The sequence below is a fragment of the Podarcis raffonei genome, chromosome 14 (genome assembly GCF_027172205.1).
Source record: "Podarcis raffonei isolate rPodRaf1 chromosome 14, rPodRaf1.pri, whole genome shotgun sequence".
NCBI classification, from domain to species: domain Eukaryota; kingdom Metazoa; phylum Chordata; class Lepidosauria; order Squamata; family Lacertidae; genus Podarcis; species Podarcis raffonei.
In genome coordinates, this window is record NC_070615.1 from 2,211,062 (window position 1) to 2,225,781 (window position 14,720).

Below are 14,720 nucleotides of genomic sequence, written 5' to 3' on the forward strand. Positions count from 1 at the left end.
CCATTGCTAGTTCCATCCCTGGTCAGCCCGGTGTGGTGTAGGGGTTAGACTCGGACGTGAGAGAGACCAGGAGTCGCCTCTCCACTTGGCCCTGAAGCTGCCTAGGGGACCTGGCTCCAGTCCCGGCCCCGCCGGGTTGTGGCGGGGATTAAACCCGAGGAGCGGGGAGAGCCCTGGGCTCCAGGCCAGCGCGGCTGCCTCGGACGCGCCCGGCTTTGCGCGGCTGGAGGAGGCGGGCAGCGGCGGCTGGAGGGCGGCTCCTCCGGCGGCGGCGAGGAGGCGGAGGGGGACGCGGCAGGCGGAGGCTCCGGGCGCGGCATGGCGGAGGCGGGCGGGCGGCGGGCCGGGGGCGCCGGCCCCGTGGAGATCCGCGTGGCCGCGGCGCCTGATGCCCGGCTCGACGGCGAGGACGAGGACGCGCGCCTGAGTCTCGAGCCCGCGGGCAGCGGCAGCTGCAGCGACGACGAGGCCGGGCGGGACGGCGGCTTCGGCGGCGGGAGGTCCAGGTAGGGACGGGGCGCCGGGCGGGGGAGCCCCGCTTGCCCGGGCCTGGCTTCCTGGGCGCCCTTCGCCATCCATCTCCCGCTTCGGGGCTGGCTTGGCCCGTGTTGACTCCGCATTCAGCGGGGCTGGAAGTGAGCTGCGCGTCCCGGAGCTGAAAAGGTCCCCGGGCAGCGCCTGGCGGTGTCCCTCGCTTCAAGGCTGCTATTTGGCAACTGCAGAGCGAGTGGCATGTGGTGCCAGGCGGGAGTCCGCTCCTAAACCTGCTCCCGGTCTTTCCCCCTCCAGCCCCGGGCAGAGGTGGGGTTTGGCTGGGCTAGAGAAACGCGGTTCTTTTCTTCTTCTTTCGTGAAGCCGTTTAGCGAGGCTTGACTCGCGGTATTTGGTGGATGATCCAAACGGCGCTATTAGTCCGCAATAGTGAACAAGGCTGACAATCCACCCGCGAAGTCTCCCGCTCCTGCTGGGGAGGTAGGACTCGAAGTCTAGGATTTCTGCATTTGGGGAATGGAGAGGTGTCAGCCCTTGTGATGGGCTTTTGCAAAAGAAAAAGCCCGATGGCAAGGGGAAACTCTCCTTTACAGAAAGTGGGCGAGGAGGCAAAGAAAGATAGAAGTTTTTCCCCCACGAGCTTCCATAGGAAGTTCAGCGGTTTCCATCTATGATGGAGGGGAGCTCGCCCCGGAGAGCAGGCGGGTGAATCGGTGGAGCCGCTGGCTAAGCCTCCAGACCTGTGTTAGCTACAAGGAGGCAGTTTGGATCCAGCTCAGAGTGACCAGGTAACGTGCGCAGTCACCCTTTTAGGCACGCGTGGCCGGGTGTCTGTGACTGCATTTGCTATAATGCACTTCAGCTCATATTCCATCCACACAGTAACTAGCACTAATTCAATGCACAAAGAAGACATTTCTATTTTTTGTATCTTTGGACCAAAGAGATGCGATGCTGAGTGGTATCAGGATTCTTTTAAAAAAATGGTGGCAGGTGTGTGTGCGTGTGTGTGTGGTACTCCATCAGCTCCACAGAATATCAAGAGAGCAGGCTTAAGTCTTTCCTCCCCTTCCATGAACCCCCCACCCCCAACTCGAAGTGTCAAAATTTGCTCACCTGCTACTGTCTGTCTGTCTATCTATCTATCTATCTATCTATCTATCTATCTATCTATCATCTATCTATCTATCTACGGTATCTATCCATGACCATAGGAAACTGTCTTATTAAACCAAGTCCCCCTAGCTCCTTACTTAGGGGCTTCAACCCGAGACCTCCTGCATGGAGAGCATGGGCTCTGTCGCTGAACTGTGCCCTTCTCCGACAAACTCCACCGTGATTGCTAAAGATGCATTTGGTATCACATCCAGTTTGGCTCTGCCAAGATGTGAAGAGAATGAGGTCCATAAAAAAACCAAAACCCAGTCCTCCTTATAGCTGCCCTTTGGGCATGGGGGCGCCCTTTCCGTGAAAACGTTTCTACCCCAATTCCTCCCTATCCTGTCCCCTCACATTTGCCCCTCTCCAATTGCGCAGTCTGGGAACTCCCAGCATTCCCTTCCCTCTGCTGTGCAGAAAACAACTGTTTAGCCAACATTGGAACTGTTCACCTTGGCAAAACTGCTGCCACCTGCCTTCCACCACCAAGGAAGGAACAGAATCTCAGCCCTTAGTTCAGAACCCGTTCTGTCAGCGATGGGGAATCCGTGACTGTCGAGATGTTGCGGGACTCCCCCTTCCATTGACATCCCACCCAGCCTGACCAATTGTCAGGGGTGGTGGGCAGAGGGCCGCCCCCACAGTTCCGTTGACTCTGCATGCAGTTGGGGAAGCGGTGCGCACGTAGCTTTTGCCACAATCCTTATGCACCCTGGTGCTCTGCTTTGATGTGTTTCCTTCCCAAAGCAGCTTTGATTCGAACTGAGGAAAAGTACGACCTCGCGTTTTAAGCAGGCCATGTGTGCACAGCCTCAGAGTGTTGCAGCATCTGGAAGAGAGAATAACATCCTCCTCCCCGCGCCCCCCCCCGTCGGGCCCGCCTTCCCTTGCCCCCTCCTTGCATGATGTTTTGCTATTGCTCCATATTCTCTCCTGCTATAGATGCTGTTAAAACACCCCCTTCCATAAACAACGCAGAGGCTCCCCTGCCAAGGGGCACGCGGGCTAGCTTCTCCCCCCGGCAAGGAGCGGACGGGTGCCCCGTATCCTCAAGGGGATCCTAGCGCAGTAGCTGACGCAGGCGCCGCGTGACGCGACCCAAGAGGCTCCCAAATCCTGCAGGAAGCTGCGCGCAACTGGAGCCGGATGTTGCACCAAGCGGCGCTCGCCCTGTCCAGCCCATGCGATGCTGCAAAGTCGCCTTTGGCCGGGAGCCTGGGAGACGAGGTTCCCCCCACCCCGCCCCAGGGGAGAGGAAGGGATCTCCTGCTGACCTGGCACTGGCGGGGGGGGGGGAGCTGCGCTGCGCTGTAATCTGATGCCCCCGAGGGGGAGCGGATGAGCAGAAGGAGGTGACCTCCGTTACTTTTCCATCCCGCGAAATCCGTCTGGCTCTGCTCCCTGGTGCGCTGGGAGGGTGTCAGCACGCCACCTTCGGAAGCGCTTACAAGTTCGGGGTGGGCAGCCGGTGGCCCCTCCAGATGGTGCGGGGCTTGAACTCTCCGCTGAGGAGGGTTGATATTCAGCAACATCTGGAGGGCTGCACCTTCGCCAGCCTTATTACCGATGTTGTCCTCCGGGGGGGGGGCGGTTAATGCCGCCAGCTAAGGATGTGCCAAATGGGTTTTTCTCCACCACCCATAAAGTTTCTGCTTTCATGAAGAACGTGAGGGGGGCGGGGCTTGGAGGTCCTTTAGTCCTACCAGCTGCTCAATGCAGGATCCACAGTTACAGCCTCCCTGACAGATGGACCTCCCGCCTCTGCTTAAATACCTCCAGTGAACGATCTGGTTAGATATTCTAAGATAACATAAGTAGGATTATTTGTAAGTACCAAATTGGCCTAGGAGTTAAATATGTTAAATTGTGTAACATTATGGATAGAGAACACTATGAAGAGAGAGACAGATGTTATTTGAATAAGTTAATTTTATTCGAAATTAGATATTGGAAAACTGCTGCAATGAGTTATATGGAAACTCAGCTAGGGAGACTTGAGGAAGTCATCCAATAATGATAATTAAAGTGGGATGTTAACAGTTAGGATATATGTTTGTTCATTTGTCTTTTTTATATTGTAATGTTTTTCTTTTATGTTTCTTATAAATTTGGAAAATTAATTTTAAAAATTGGGGGGGGGGGATTAAATACCTCTAGTGAAGGGAGTTTGCCCCACTGTCAAACATCATCACTGAGATGCTGTGCCTCATGTTGAGCCCAGATTTGGTTCCCTGCCTTTCCCATACACTGAACATATCTGTATTGTCCACATAACAGATGTTTGAAGTCAGATGTTTGAAGTCAGCTTATCCTCTGTGCCCTTAATGTTCTCTTCTCCAGCTTAGATATACCCATTCCTTGTAAGGCTTTGCTTCCAGGAACCCCTCTGGACCAGGAACCCTGTGGCCCATCTAGTCTAGCCCAGCATCCTGCTTACCATGGTGCCAAACCAAATGCCTCTAGGAAGCCCATAATCGGGCCCCAGAGTGAACCCCTCTGTTACTTCCTAGCACTTTATCTTCCCTTGCTAGATGTGCAGGTTCCACTCCTCCCTGAATTTGCCTGATTCACTTTTAAAGCTATCTAAGCTAATAGCCAGCACCACCGCTTGGAACAGTGAACACAGAAACCTTTTCCTAAGAGAAAGTAGCTTCCTTGATGAAATGTTATGGAAGAAATACAGTAAGATGAATGAATCAAGAAAGGAAAGTCACAGATTTAGGGAAATTGTGTCATAACAAGGTGATCTAAAGTACATAACAAACAGCAGACACAACCACTTCTAATTCTATTGCAAATTCAGTTCAGGGTCATTAATCTTGAGAAGTGAATTTATGATTCTCCTGTGCAAGAGAGGGATGGGCAGTGGTGCCAGGGCAGGACTTGGGGGCAGATGCACAGTGCCCCACCTGTCCAAATGAGCAGGAGGACTCCCAAGGGCAGTAGGACCAGCTTATCACATTTTGGAGGGGGGGAGGGGGGGAGGGAGAGAGACTGAAACCATTAAGTTCAAATTCTAAAATCACCTAACTGCACCACTGGGGACACCAAGACCTGTCACCTTCCACACCCTTTAACTGGAGATTGCACTGGACTACACTTTACAAATCCACTTCAGACCATGGGTTCTTTAACTGAAACTCACATCAATGTGGCTATGACTTTCATTTAAGGGAGTGTATGAGTCTCTGCTTGCTATCTCCAAATGACACTTGGAGAATGGGGGTGTTTTGGCTGTGCTGGATGTATGGGTGTGTGTTGCAGTCTTACGCAGGCACGCACGCATATGAACGAGTGACCTGCTGGGCACCTGTTTCCATCAAGACTCTGGAGCAGTGGGCAGGTGGTTGTTTTCATGGTGGAGGAAAAAAGATTAGGGTGGCTGCATCACTCAGAGATTAGTGAAATAGGGCAGGACGGCCTGTTAGGAAGCTGCTGTTAATTAGTGTGATTGGCTTGTTGAAGTCTCCCTCTGGACTGTGACGCACTACTGGCTGCTTGCAAGGAGTCACCTAGAAATAAATGGATCTGGAAGATCCTAGGCATAATCTTGGATTGCCGCTATCTTAATGAGCTGACGCTGGGCATCCCCCATAGCAGTGGCGTAGAATAGTAGCTCTGCAGCATTCTGTGCCTGTCTCTCCCTTTTTCCCCTACTACTGGTTTCACTTGACTTTTGAATAGGTTTCAATAATGCATACATTTAGAGGGTGTGTAGCATTGTGGGGGGAGGGACAGGGAGAGATCTAAATGAACTCTGGATAATGTTTACCCAGTAACCAGGACTCTGGGGTCCGAAGCAGAATAGCTTTTGCTCAGTAAGTAGGAAGCACATCCAGAAGTCCCACCTGGGCTTGCTAACTAACTGATAGCCGTAACCCAAATCAAAATGGTGTGTGTGACCTGAAAAACTTTCTGGTAGGCTACCGAATTGTTGTGAGGGGGTGCCAGAAGAAAGGGTCTCTCTCATTCTTGTCCCACCAGCATCCAAATCATGTTTGGTTAGAAAATAAAGAGGTGCCTCCACACAGTGGCTCTCCCACCCAAGGGAGTCCCTCCTTTTCCATAGTTCAAACCATGTTCAAGGTGGCTTTCAGCATGAAAAATATATATGTAATTACAACATAACAAAAGTAGTCATAAGGAATAAATAAAACATCAGCAAAACACACAAACAAATCCAACAATTTACACATACAAAAATTTTATATCAATAAAAAACCCTAAACACGACCCCTGCCCAATGCAGACACCAGCAGAAGAATTTCCCTTTTTTAAGGTGGCTTTTTGCTACACTATGCTGACTTGCAGACAGCTCTCTGCATTTGTAAGAAATAGGTGCTCTTCCCCTGTGACAGTATTCCCTTGCTGGGTGGAAGTCCTTGATGCACTTGGACTGCAAGGGGCTTACTTCTGAGTAGACATGCAGAGGGTTGACCTGAAGCAGTACCATCTCCTTGTTGGAAAGTATGACTCAGAACAAAGAGATTTTCAGGGGTACTAAGGAGATTATGGCCTGTCTTAGACTCTCCGTACACACATACCCTCTATATGCTTCCTCGTTTCTGGCAAGTGCAAAAATAGCATGCTAACAGGGTGAGACTGGATGCCCCATCGACCTCACCACCCCATGACCACCTTAGTGCCTGCAGGAAACTACACGCAACATTTTCTATCCTGAATTCTGCTTAATTCAGTAAATAAGCTATACTGGTGTATGTTGCATGTGTGTAGAAACTAGGCTTGGGTACCATCGTGGTAACTTTGTGAACCTGGATGCTAATGGGATTTCATTAACTTATTTTATTTTTGGTATTTCTTACCCACTCTTCACCCTAAGGTCCCAGAGTGGGTCATGTTAGCTAAATTACAACCACAAATTAGTGAATAATCAGCAAACTATAAAACAACAACATCTATATATCTATATCATCTATATCTATATCTATATCTAAGGTAAAGGGCCCCTGGATGGTTAAGACCAGTCAAGGGCGACTATGGGGTTGTGGCTCTCATCTCGCTTTCAGGCCAAGGGAGCCGGTGTTTTTCCACAGAAAGCTTTCCAGGTCGTGTGGTCAGCAGGACTAAACCTCTTTTGGCTCAACAGAACACTGTGTCAAGTGCCAGAGCACACGGAAACACCATTTACCTTTCCGCCCCAGCAGTACCTATTTATCTACTTGCACTGGTGTGCTTTCAAACTGCTAGGTTGGCAGGAGCTGGGAGAGAGCAAAGGGAGCTCACTCTGTCACAGGGATTCGAACTACCAACCTTCCGATCGGCAAGCCCAAGAGGCTCAGTGGTTTAGACCACAGCGCCACTCACGTCACTATCTATATCTATATCTATATCTAGAAGAAAAGGTGCCAGAACTCACAATGAATGCGAGTTCCTGCTGAAAAAAAGCCATACACACATTAAAAATTCCACTGTTGAAAGGAACGACAACTAGAGAACATTTTTCCTGCTCTTTTACCCTGATCCCTTAAGACCCTCCTGTGTTTCTTTCCACTCTTGGAAGGAAAAAGGAAATGCTTGCAACTTTTACATGTGCTTTGGAGAAGGACATGACACCAGTGTTTCCAGCCCAGTTGAGCAGGGAAGTGTTATACACGTGTGGTCTGCACTTCCCTCTCTTGAAAAGTAAAATAACAGCTGTTTCTAACCTCCTTTACCAAGTCAAGGTGTTGCTTTCCCTTCCGGCTGCCACCCTTGCAGAGCTGTCATTTGCAAAATGCAGCTGTTAATTCCCAAATTATATTTTGGCTGTTTTAGAAATGAGTACGCAACTACTGATATAAAGTTGAAGTGTGTGTGTGTTTCTCTCTCATTGGCTGAGGCAAACAAAATTGTCTCAAACCCTTTAAACAAAAGTTGAGAAGGAATCCTAGTGACTCAATGGCAGAGCGCCAGACACCTTCTGGTTCAATCTCAAGAAGCTCCGCAACTTGAAAGGGCCAGGCAGCTGGTGATGAGAGAGGGCTGTTTCTTCCTCACCCCCAGGAAAGTCAGCTGTCAATCAGAGTGGAAAATCCCTGGCTAGAAAAACAGTCTAAACTGGCAAGAGGCAACTTCCTAGTGCATAGCGCACAAGTGTCCCGTTTTAGGTGGGACATCCCAGATGGACAGAAGCCGCCCAATCCTGGATGTCCCATTTTGACTCCTGTGCTCTGGCCACACCAGCATGTGGGACCCAAAGACAGGCGTTTTTTTGTCCTGCCCTGTGGTGTGAGTCAGTTGGCTCACACCAGAGTGAGGAGGGCTGGAGGGTAGCAGCTTCTCCCTTGGGTGCCAGTTGACGCAACTTTGGTCAAGGCCTTGGAGGAGGAAGAGGAGGCCACAGAGTAGGAGGTTGCAGGTGAAGGTGTGGGGGAAGGAAGGGTGGCGGTGGGGTGGCAGCGGCAGTGAAGGAGCAAGTGGGTGAAGGAGCCGGCAGCTGGAGGGGGGCAATGGAGGGGGGTGCCCCGATTTGCCCTCCTGAAATGTGGGGGCGGTTATGCTAATGGCACCTCTTTAAGAAACAAGGCAGTGAAGCAGGCCTTGAGAGTCCATGGCATTAAAGGTTTCCATTCTTTTGAAGTGCAGGCGTAACAGCTCACTCAGCTGTTTCTTCACTGGATTGGGCAGGTTATACATATATGAAAAATAAAAAGAATAGTTGCACCCAGTATAAAATTATAAGTGCACAAGGTAATACAAGACATGAAAAAATAACAATTGTTAAGATACACCCGTGTAAAAAAGATAAAAGAATAAAAAGAATTTTTAAAAAGACAAAAGAGGAAAAGAAGAAGAAAACATAAACATTACAAGATCGTTATTTCACTTATCCTAAACCTAACCTAATACAGTGTATAAAAATGATTTCCAAATATCATTAAATTTGTCCATGGCAAGTATATGTTTGTACGCAACTTGTTCATGTGTTGCAAGTTTATACTGTACATATTTTTTTTTCCATTCGTTGAAGGGAACCTCATTTTTTTCTTCCAGTTCATCAATACCTGTATTTTTGCCATAGTAAGGGTGCAGAGTCCATTCATATTGTCCCTTTGTTAGGTTCCATGTATTTGGTATATAATTCAAAATGATATTTTCTTCTGCAAATCTAAGAGTTTTCCACACAGTCACATTAATCCTTTCTATTACCCTCTGCCAATGTAGAACATTGTAAGAACATATATTTTAAAGAAGCATTGTCCTTGTTACATCTCCAGCAGCTCAATGTCTTAGATAACACTTTCATGAACAAATGTAATGGAATCCAGTAAATTCTAAATATTATTTTTTTGTTGTATGAGTCTTAGTTTAAGGTCTAGAGACACCCCTGTTAGAGAATACAGTTTCCCATTGCTTGGTTGAGATTGAGACTTCAAGTTCTTTCTTACACTTCCTCCCTTAATATCTGTATTTCAAACTGGTTTGCTGCTAAAAAACATTTGTATAAGGTGATAGTGGGGTGTATTTGTTACATAAGAGTTAATCAGCTGTTTTAAGCTACTGGTCCATAAGTGGTAGTTAGCCAATCCTTTATCTGAACATATTGCCATTGAGCATTTAAGGGTAATTCATATTACCCTTAACATAACTCTTAACAAGGACTATACATAAAATTCATCCTTCTCGTCTATCAATTGGCCTAATGTTAATATGGCCGAATTTATTCAGCTCTTCCATATCCCCATTTATTTCCCTATTTTTAGAGTCTGCTCTCCCCACAAAGTCATTTTAGTGGGGGAGAAAAGGTCAAATTATTTTTTTGGACATGTGTTGCCATATTATTCAAATTGATGAAAATGTTTCAATAGCATCTCAGGTATTATTAATGTGTTTTGATCCAAGTGCTCCCCATCTTTCTAGAGGGTATACATAGCAGTATTCCAAGATAACCTAGTTTGGACAGTTATTATCAGTTATGGGTCTCCAGAATCAAAAGCGAGGATTCCTGTTCTGAATCTCAGTTGGAAGGGACCAGTGCCACCAAATGTCCAGCTTCTAGTTGAAGCCAGCTGGGCCTCTGTAACATGGGGGACAACCTCCAGAAGATCTCCATCGTAGAGCTGGGATACAAGGGCTCAGGCAACCCAAGCCCCTCTGCATTTTGCTTCTGCCCAGTGTGGCTGATGGAGCCTCCCTTTTGAAATGGCAGGAATGCATCTGCTATTGAATCCATGTGTGTATGTGAGCAGTGCAGCAGGTGGAGAAGGAGAACCCCCAATGCCTCCACAGAGCCTAGCAATCTGCATTTGAAATATCCAGTGGGGGGTGGTAAGGGAAGAGGAGGGGTGCAAAATTATGGAGACGGCGAAATCCAAAAAAGAAATGATCAAGGAGCCAGAAAAACAACCACATTAGATTGTGACTCATCTGCCTGTGAGTCATCAGACAATCCAAACACAGGCACACGTCAAGGCTAATCCTATGTTCTTTGCCTCTCCAAAGCTGCTGAGGCACAAGAGTATATTGCACTCTTCAGTGTGATATATTCGAAAAACACAATCTATGTTTTAAAATTGGGATGGGGGAGAGCAGTATTCAGCATCTTTGCTCTCTTTTTTTCCAGACCAAGTGACACTTGTAAGACAACAGCACTTGATGAATCACATCTCTGGTGGGCCATCCATTTATCAAGACCTGGCATAATTCCATCACTTAACAAAGTAGCTTTTACTGCCCTTGGGGACTAGAGAGAGGTGACTAAAACATGTGGTTTTTGTTTGCAGAAGATGTAGTGATTGATAAGGCTGTCAGTGGGTACTGTTAATATTAGGAAGGGGCTTTCTCTGCACTGTTTCTGATGCCTGCTTAAAAACTTTTATGTTTGGGCAAGCCTACCCAGACATGTAATTCATTCTCATATATATATATATATATATATATATATATATGTATTTGTTTTTAAATGGTTGACTTTGAGCACCCTCTCTCTGTCTCTCTCCCTCTCTTTATATATATGGGAGGAGACACCTACATGTCTCCTGTTTTAAAAGCACACTTCCATGTATCTGGGGATTTTATCAGTATTTTCTTTGGAATATTTCATATTGTTTTATGTAAAGCACTTAGAGACTTTTGTTGATTAAAAGGTATATAAATAGCCACAGAAATAGCCACGATGGCCGTATGCCCCCTCCAGTCTTGTGCCTGCTTAGGGGCACAAGAGGGGAGAGGGCTGGTCCTCTTAAATCCTGCCTGTGGGCTCTCCAAAGGGAGAGGCTTGTTCACTGTGAGAACAGATGGGCCTGTGGTCTAATCCAGTCCTAGGGCTCTTATTGGGTTCTTATATAGGATTGGTAATTGGTGCCTTAAATTGTTCTACATAAGTTGCAGGATTTAGTGTTTCATGGCTTTGGATTTCTGCAAAGTAAAAATGTGTTTTTCTGGGCCTGACATCAGTAAGTCAAACAAGCTTGTCAACCTTGTGAAGTGCACAGATTTTATTATTATTACCAGTACGTCATCATTCCCAGGGCTGGCAATCATGTCCAGTTCTCCCTCTAATACATGGATTTCACATGCTCTGTCACATTGTGACACGTGAATGAAAACGGACAACCTCATAAGACTTTGGTTACCATCTAGAATTGCTACTGTTCATTAATGTTCTGCATACCGTACTTGATTCTTACAGACTTTATTCTTGGCAACCCATTACATTTCATTGATTTTGTTTTCCTTTGGGCCTGATTCATGGCGCCTTGTTTTCTTCTTTTAATTTTAAAATATGGTTGCAGCGCCACTCAAACGGGTGTAGAATAGCAAAGTGCTATTGAAGCTTTTCAGTGCTAGCATTGCCTTTGAATTAGAAGCTTCCGCTTGTGGCTTTTAGAAGTACAAAGGTTTAGAAGTGCAAAATCCGTCACTTCTAGTTCCCTGCAGGAGAGTCATGATGGCGGCTCTCCTGCCACTTTTATTTTTTATTTTTTTATTGTGAAATAGTTATTTTGGAATAGCAAAAAGACAGTATATCGCAGTAAAGATAAAGAAAAACAAAACCAGTAATTAATCTGGATCAGGAACCGACAGGCGAAGGAGCAATTAATCGGTAACAGCACTGTCACACTAAACAGGAAGCAACAGCAAATAGAAGCTACAAATGGGAAAATAATAATTAACATTTCTCAGAACATTGCTTGAACAAGGCTTAATTCTGAGGAAACATCATAGTAGGTCCATTGTTGCATAGCTGCATATTAAGTGCCACATGAAACCATCATTTTAGTTTCCTATTCAGGTGATTCCATTAGAAGAAATGCTTCTGTAGGTCAGAAGGACTCTCTTCTGAAAGTAGCCTTGCAAGAATGATTCCAGCTTGCAGCAATATTTCCCTTGGAAGAAGCAGAAATGCAGGTGTAAAATTGTAATAAGACATCAAGGTGTGTTGAGCAATATCGTCTTCTTTTCTCTCTCTTCCTAGTGGTGGTGAGAATGACGGGGATGACTTTGGCCACAACTGGAAACCTCCGGAGCAGGAGCTGATCGTGAAGCTAGTGGCCCAGATTGAGTATTACTTCTCAGATGAAAACCTTGAAAAAGATGCCTTTCTCCTGAAGCATGTTCGGAGGAACAAGATGGGATACGTCAGTGTCAAGCTCCTGACATCTTTCAAAAAGGTGAGCTTTGTTGCATGGTGGCTGCAAAGTGTTGCTTCAACCAGAGGGGCCAGCAGAGTCCATTCAGGCTATGCTCCTATATGCATATGGTTTTCCCTTCCTGTCCCTTTTCCTTTGTGTGTCAGCCCAGAACTTGGATACCAGAGGGCATTTCCATGATAAGAAAGCTTTGCTGTCTTTCAATTGCATGGGCCATGCAGGCAGCCTAAAGCTGCAGGAGGCAGTCATAGAATCATAGAGTTGGAAGGGACCCCAAGGGTCATCTAACCCAACCCCCTACAATGCAAGAATGCAGTCCTGGCTGTCTTGCAGGATATGCAGCTGGCCCAGCACAGAGCCACTGAGTGTCCTGCTGCTCCCTCCAGCAGCCTGAAGTGGGTTGTGTGTGCCTGTGTCCCTTGGTCTGCCAGGCTAATGGCAAATTATGCAAGTGAATGAAAGCTTCTCCCATTCACTCATGGCTATGTCATACTATTCTGGTGTTTTGTTTATTTGTTTGTTTGAATTTCTATAGTACCCTTGACCTGAGGATCACAGGGCTGTTTACAATATAAAACCACAAAAGACATAACATAGAAAGAAACGAAAACAATACCCTCAACAGTTTAAAAGACCATAGATAGTTCAAGTAGCCAAAGGCCTGGGAGAAGAGGAATGTTTTTGCCTTTTCTCAATGAGCTACCTTTCCCTTACAGGTAAAACACTTGACCCGTGACTGGAGAACCACATCTTATGCCCTGAAATATTCTGATGTTTTGGAGCTGAATGAAGACAACAGGAAGGTCCGTCGTAACACTCCTGTTCCCGTCTTCCCTAGCGAGAATCTCCCAAGCAAGATGCTGCTTGTCTATGACATCTGCTTGGTTTCTGATCTCCATCCTCCAGATAGAGGACAAGAGAATGGATGTGTTCAAGAGAAGATAATGGAGCATCTCCTCAAAGCCTTTGTCAGGTTTGGTGTCATTTCGTCGGTTCGCATCCTCAAGCCTGGTCGGGATCTTCCACCAGATATCAAGAGATTCAGCAGCCGATACAGCCAAGTGGGAACCAAAGAATGTGCGATCATCGAGTTTGAAGAGGTAGATGCTGCTATCAAAGCTCACGAGTCTATGTGCATCAGGGACAACGAAACTGCCATGAAGGTTATCCTCATTGGAATGAAGCCTCCAAAAAAGAAGGTCCTCAAAGACAAGAACCGTGAAGAAGACTCCAGCAAGGCTCTCAGCAAAACGCGTTCAGTGAACAAGAGGGTTGAAGAACTTCAGTTCATTGGTGACGAATCTTCAGCCAACAGCTCCTCCGAGCCTGAGAGCAACCCAGCATCACCCATGTCTGGGCGCAGAAACAACTCTTCCAACAAATTGAGTCTTTCTGCCTACCAGAACAATCATCTTAGCCCAAACGTGTCTCCAAGATCCAGCCCTTGGAGCAGCCCTTCTGCACTGCGTAAAGTGTCCAGGATGTCCCCACTTGCTGGAGAAGGAAGGCTTAGCCTGAGCACCAGCCCTGAGACATCAAGGAGATGCATGGATTATTCATCAGACAGTAGTGTTACTCCTTCCAGCAGTCCGTGGGTCCAGAGGCGGCGGCAAGCTCAGACTCTGACACAAGAGAAAAGTCCTGTAGGCAGCCCAATGCAGAGTCCCAAAATACTGACTGCAGTTGGGTTACCCGTTGGTGTTCTGCGTCTGCCCAGGGGCCCTGATGGTACGAAGGGATTCTATAACTGCCACGAAAGGAACAGGCCCACAAAGAACGAAGACGCTTCGTGTGGTGCATTGAACTGATGGACTGTTCCAGTGTTGTCCTGCTCAAGGACTTGCATTGCTGTAGTATTTTCCTTTTTTTAAAAAAAAGCTTTTCTATCTGTGTAGCTTTGTATGTTTATATTCGCACTTAAATCTATATGTTGTCTTCATTTTATTTTATTTTGGCTGAAATCTCAGCTATGCTGCATTTTACTTCTCTTTTTTATACCAGGAATAACCAAACATTTTAGGGGGGGGAAACCTTTTTATTTTGCAAAGTGCAAATATATTTTAGTGTGTGCAATGGTCAGAGTTGTACCCATTATTTTAACAGTATGTCGAAGCCTCTCTTGTATGTAATCTTTGAAAGGAACTCTGGAGTTTCTGATATATTGCTAGCGTTGACTGTCAAAAAGACAATTCTGAGTGTTTTTTTAGACAAAAAGTGTATTGGTATGAATAAAAAGCCACAAACATAAAAAAATGTTTTATCTCCTGGCTCATCAGGCTTAAAGCCAAGCAGGTGTGGATTGGATTGTGGAATGTATAAAACTGTTTTCAGACATGGGCTTGCTTTGTCTTCTCCTGCTCCGCAGGACCCTTGAGTGTTGCAAAGAATACTGGGTTCAGCGAAACTAATATGAAGTGAATTTTGGGGCCCTGCTATGATGGAAAATATTTACACAAATTCTGAGGGAATCTGTAAACA

The 14,720-nt window shown here is 46.6% G+C and overlaps 1 protein-coding gene across 5 annotated transcripts; it reads left to right on the plus strand.

Annotated features, from left to right (window-relative positions):
- Positions 1 to 386: 386 nt before the first annotated feature.
- On the plus strand, positions 387 to 14,509 carry LARP6 (La ribonucleoprotein 6, translational regulator). 5 transcript variants are annotated; one of them, XM_053364403.1, is made up of 3 exons: positions 387 to 506; positions 12,068 to 12,263; positions 12,959 to 14,509. In XM_053364403.1, exons 2-3 carry the CDS (start codon positions 12,222 to 12,224, stop codon positions 14,048 to 14,050), a joined length of 1,134 nt encoding a protein of 377 aa, XP_053220378.1. In that variant the 5' UTR covers positions 387 to 506; positions 12,068 to 12,221; the 3' UTR covers positions 14,051 to 14,509. The 5 variants fall into 5 exon arrangements, with proteins under 5 accessions (XP_053220378.1, XP_053220376.1, XP_053220377.1 ...); XM_053364401.1 differs by lacking the exon at positions 387 to 506 and adding an exon at positions 846 to 972; XM_053364402.1 differs by lacking the exon at positions 387 to 506 and adding an exon at positions 1,085 to 1,280.
- Positions 14,510 to 14,720: the final 211 nt, after the last annotated feature.

Excerpts from the sequence above, each read along its gene's own strand:
- LARP6 (XM_053364399.1), top strand. Across the intron at positions 12,264-12,958 it reads TCCTGACATCTTTCAAAAAG|GTAAAACACTTGACCCGTGA; the intron begins GTGAGCTTTGTT and ends TTTCCCTTACAG.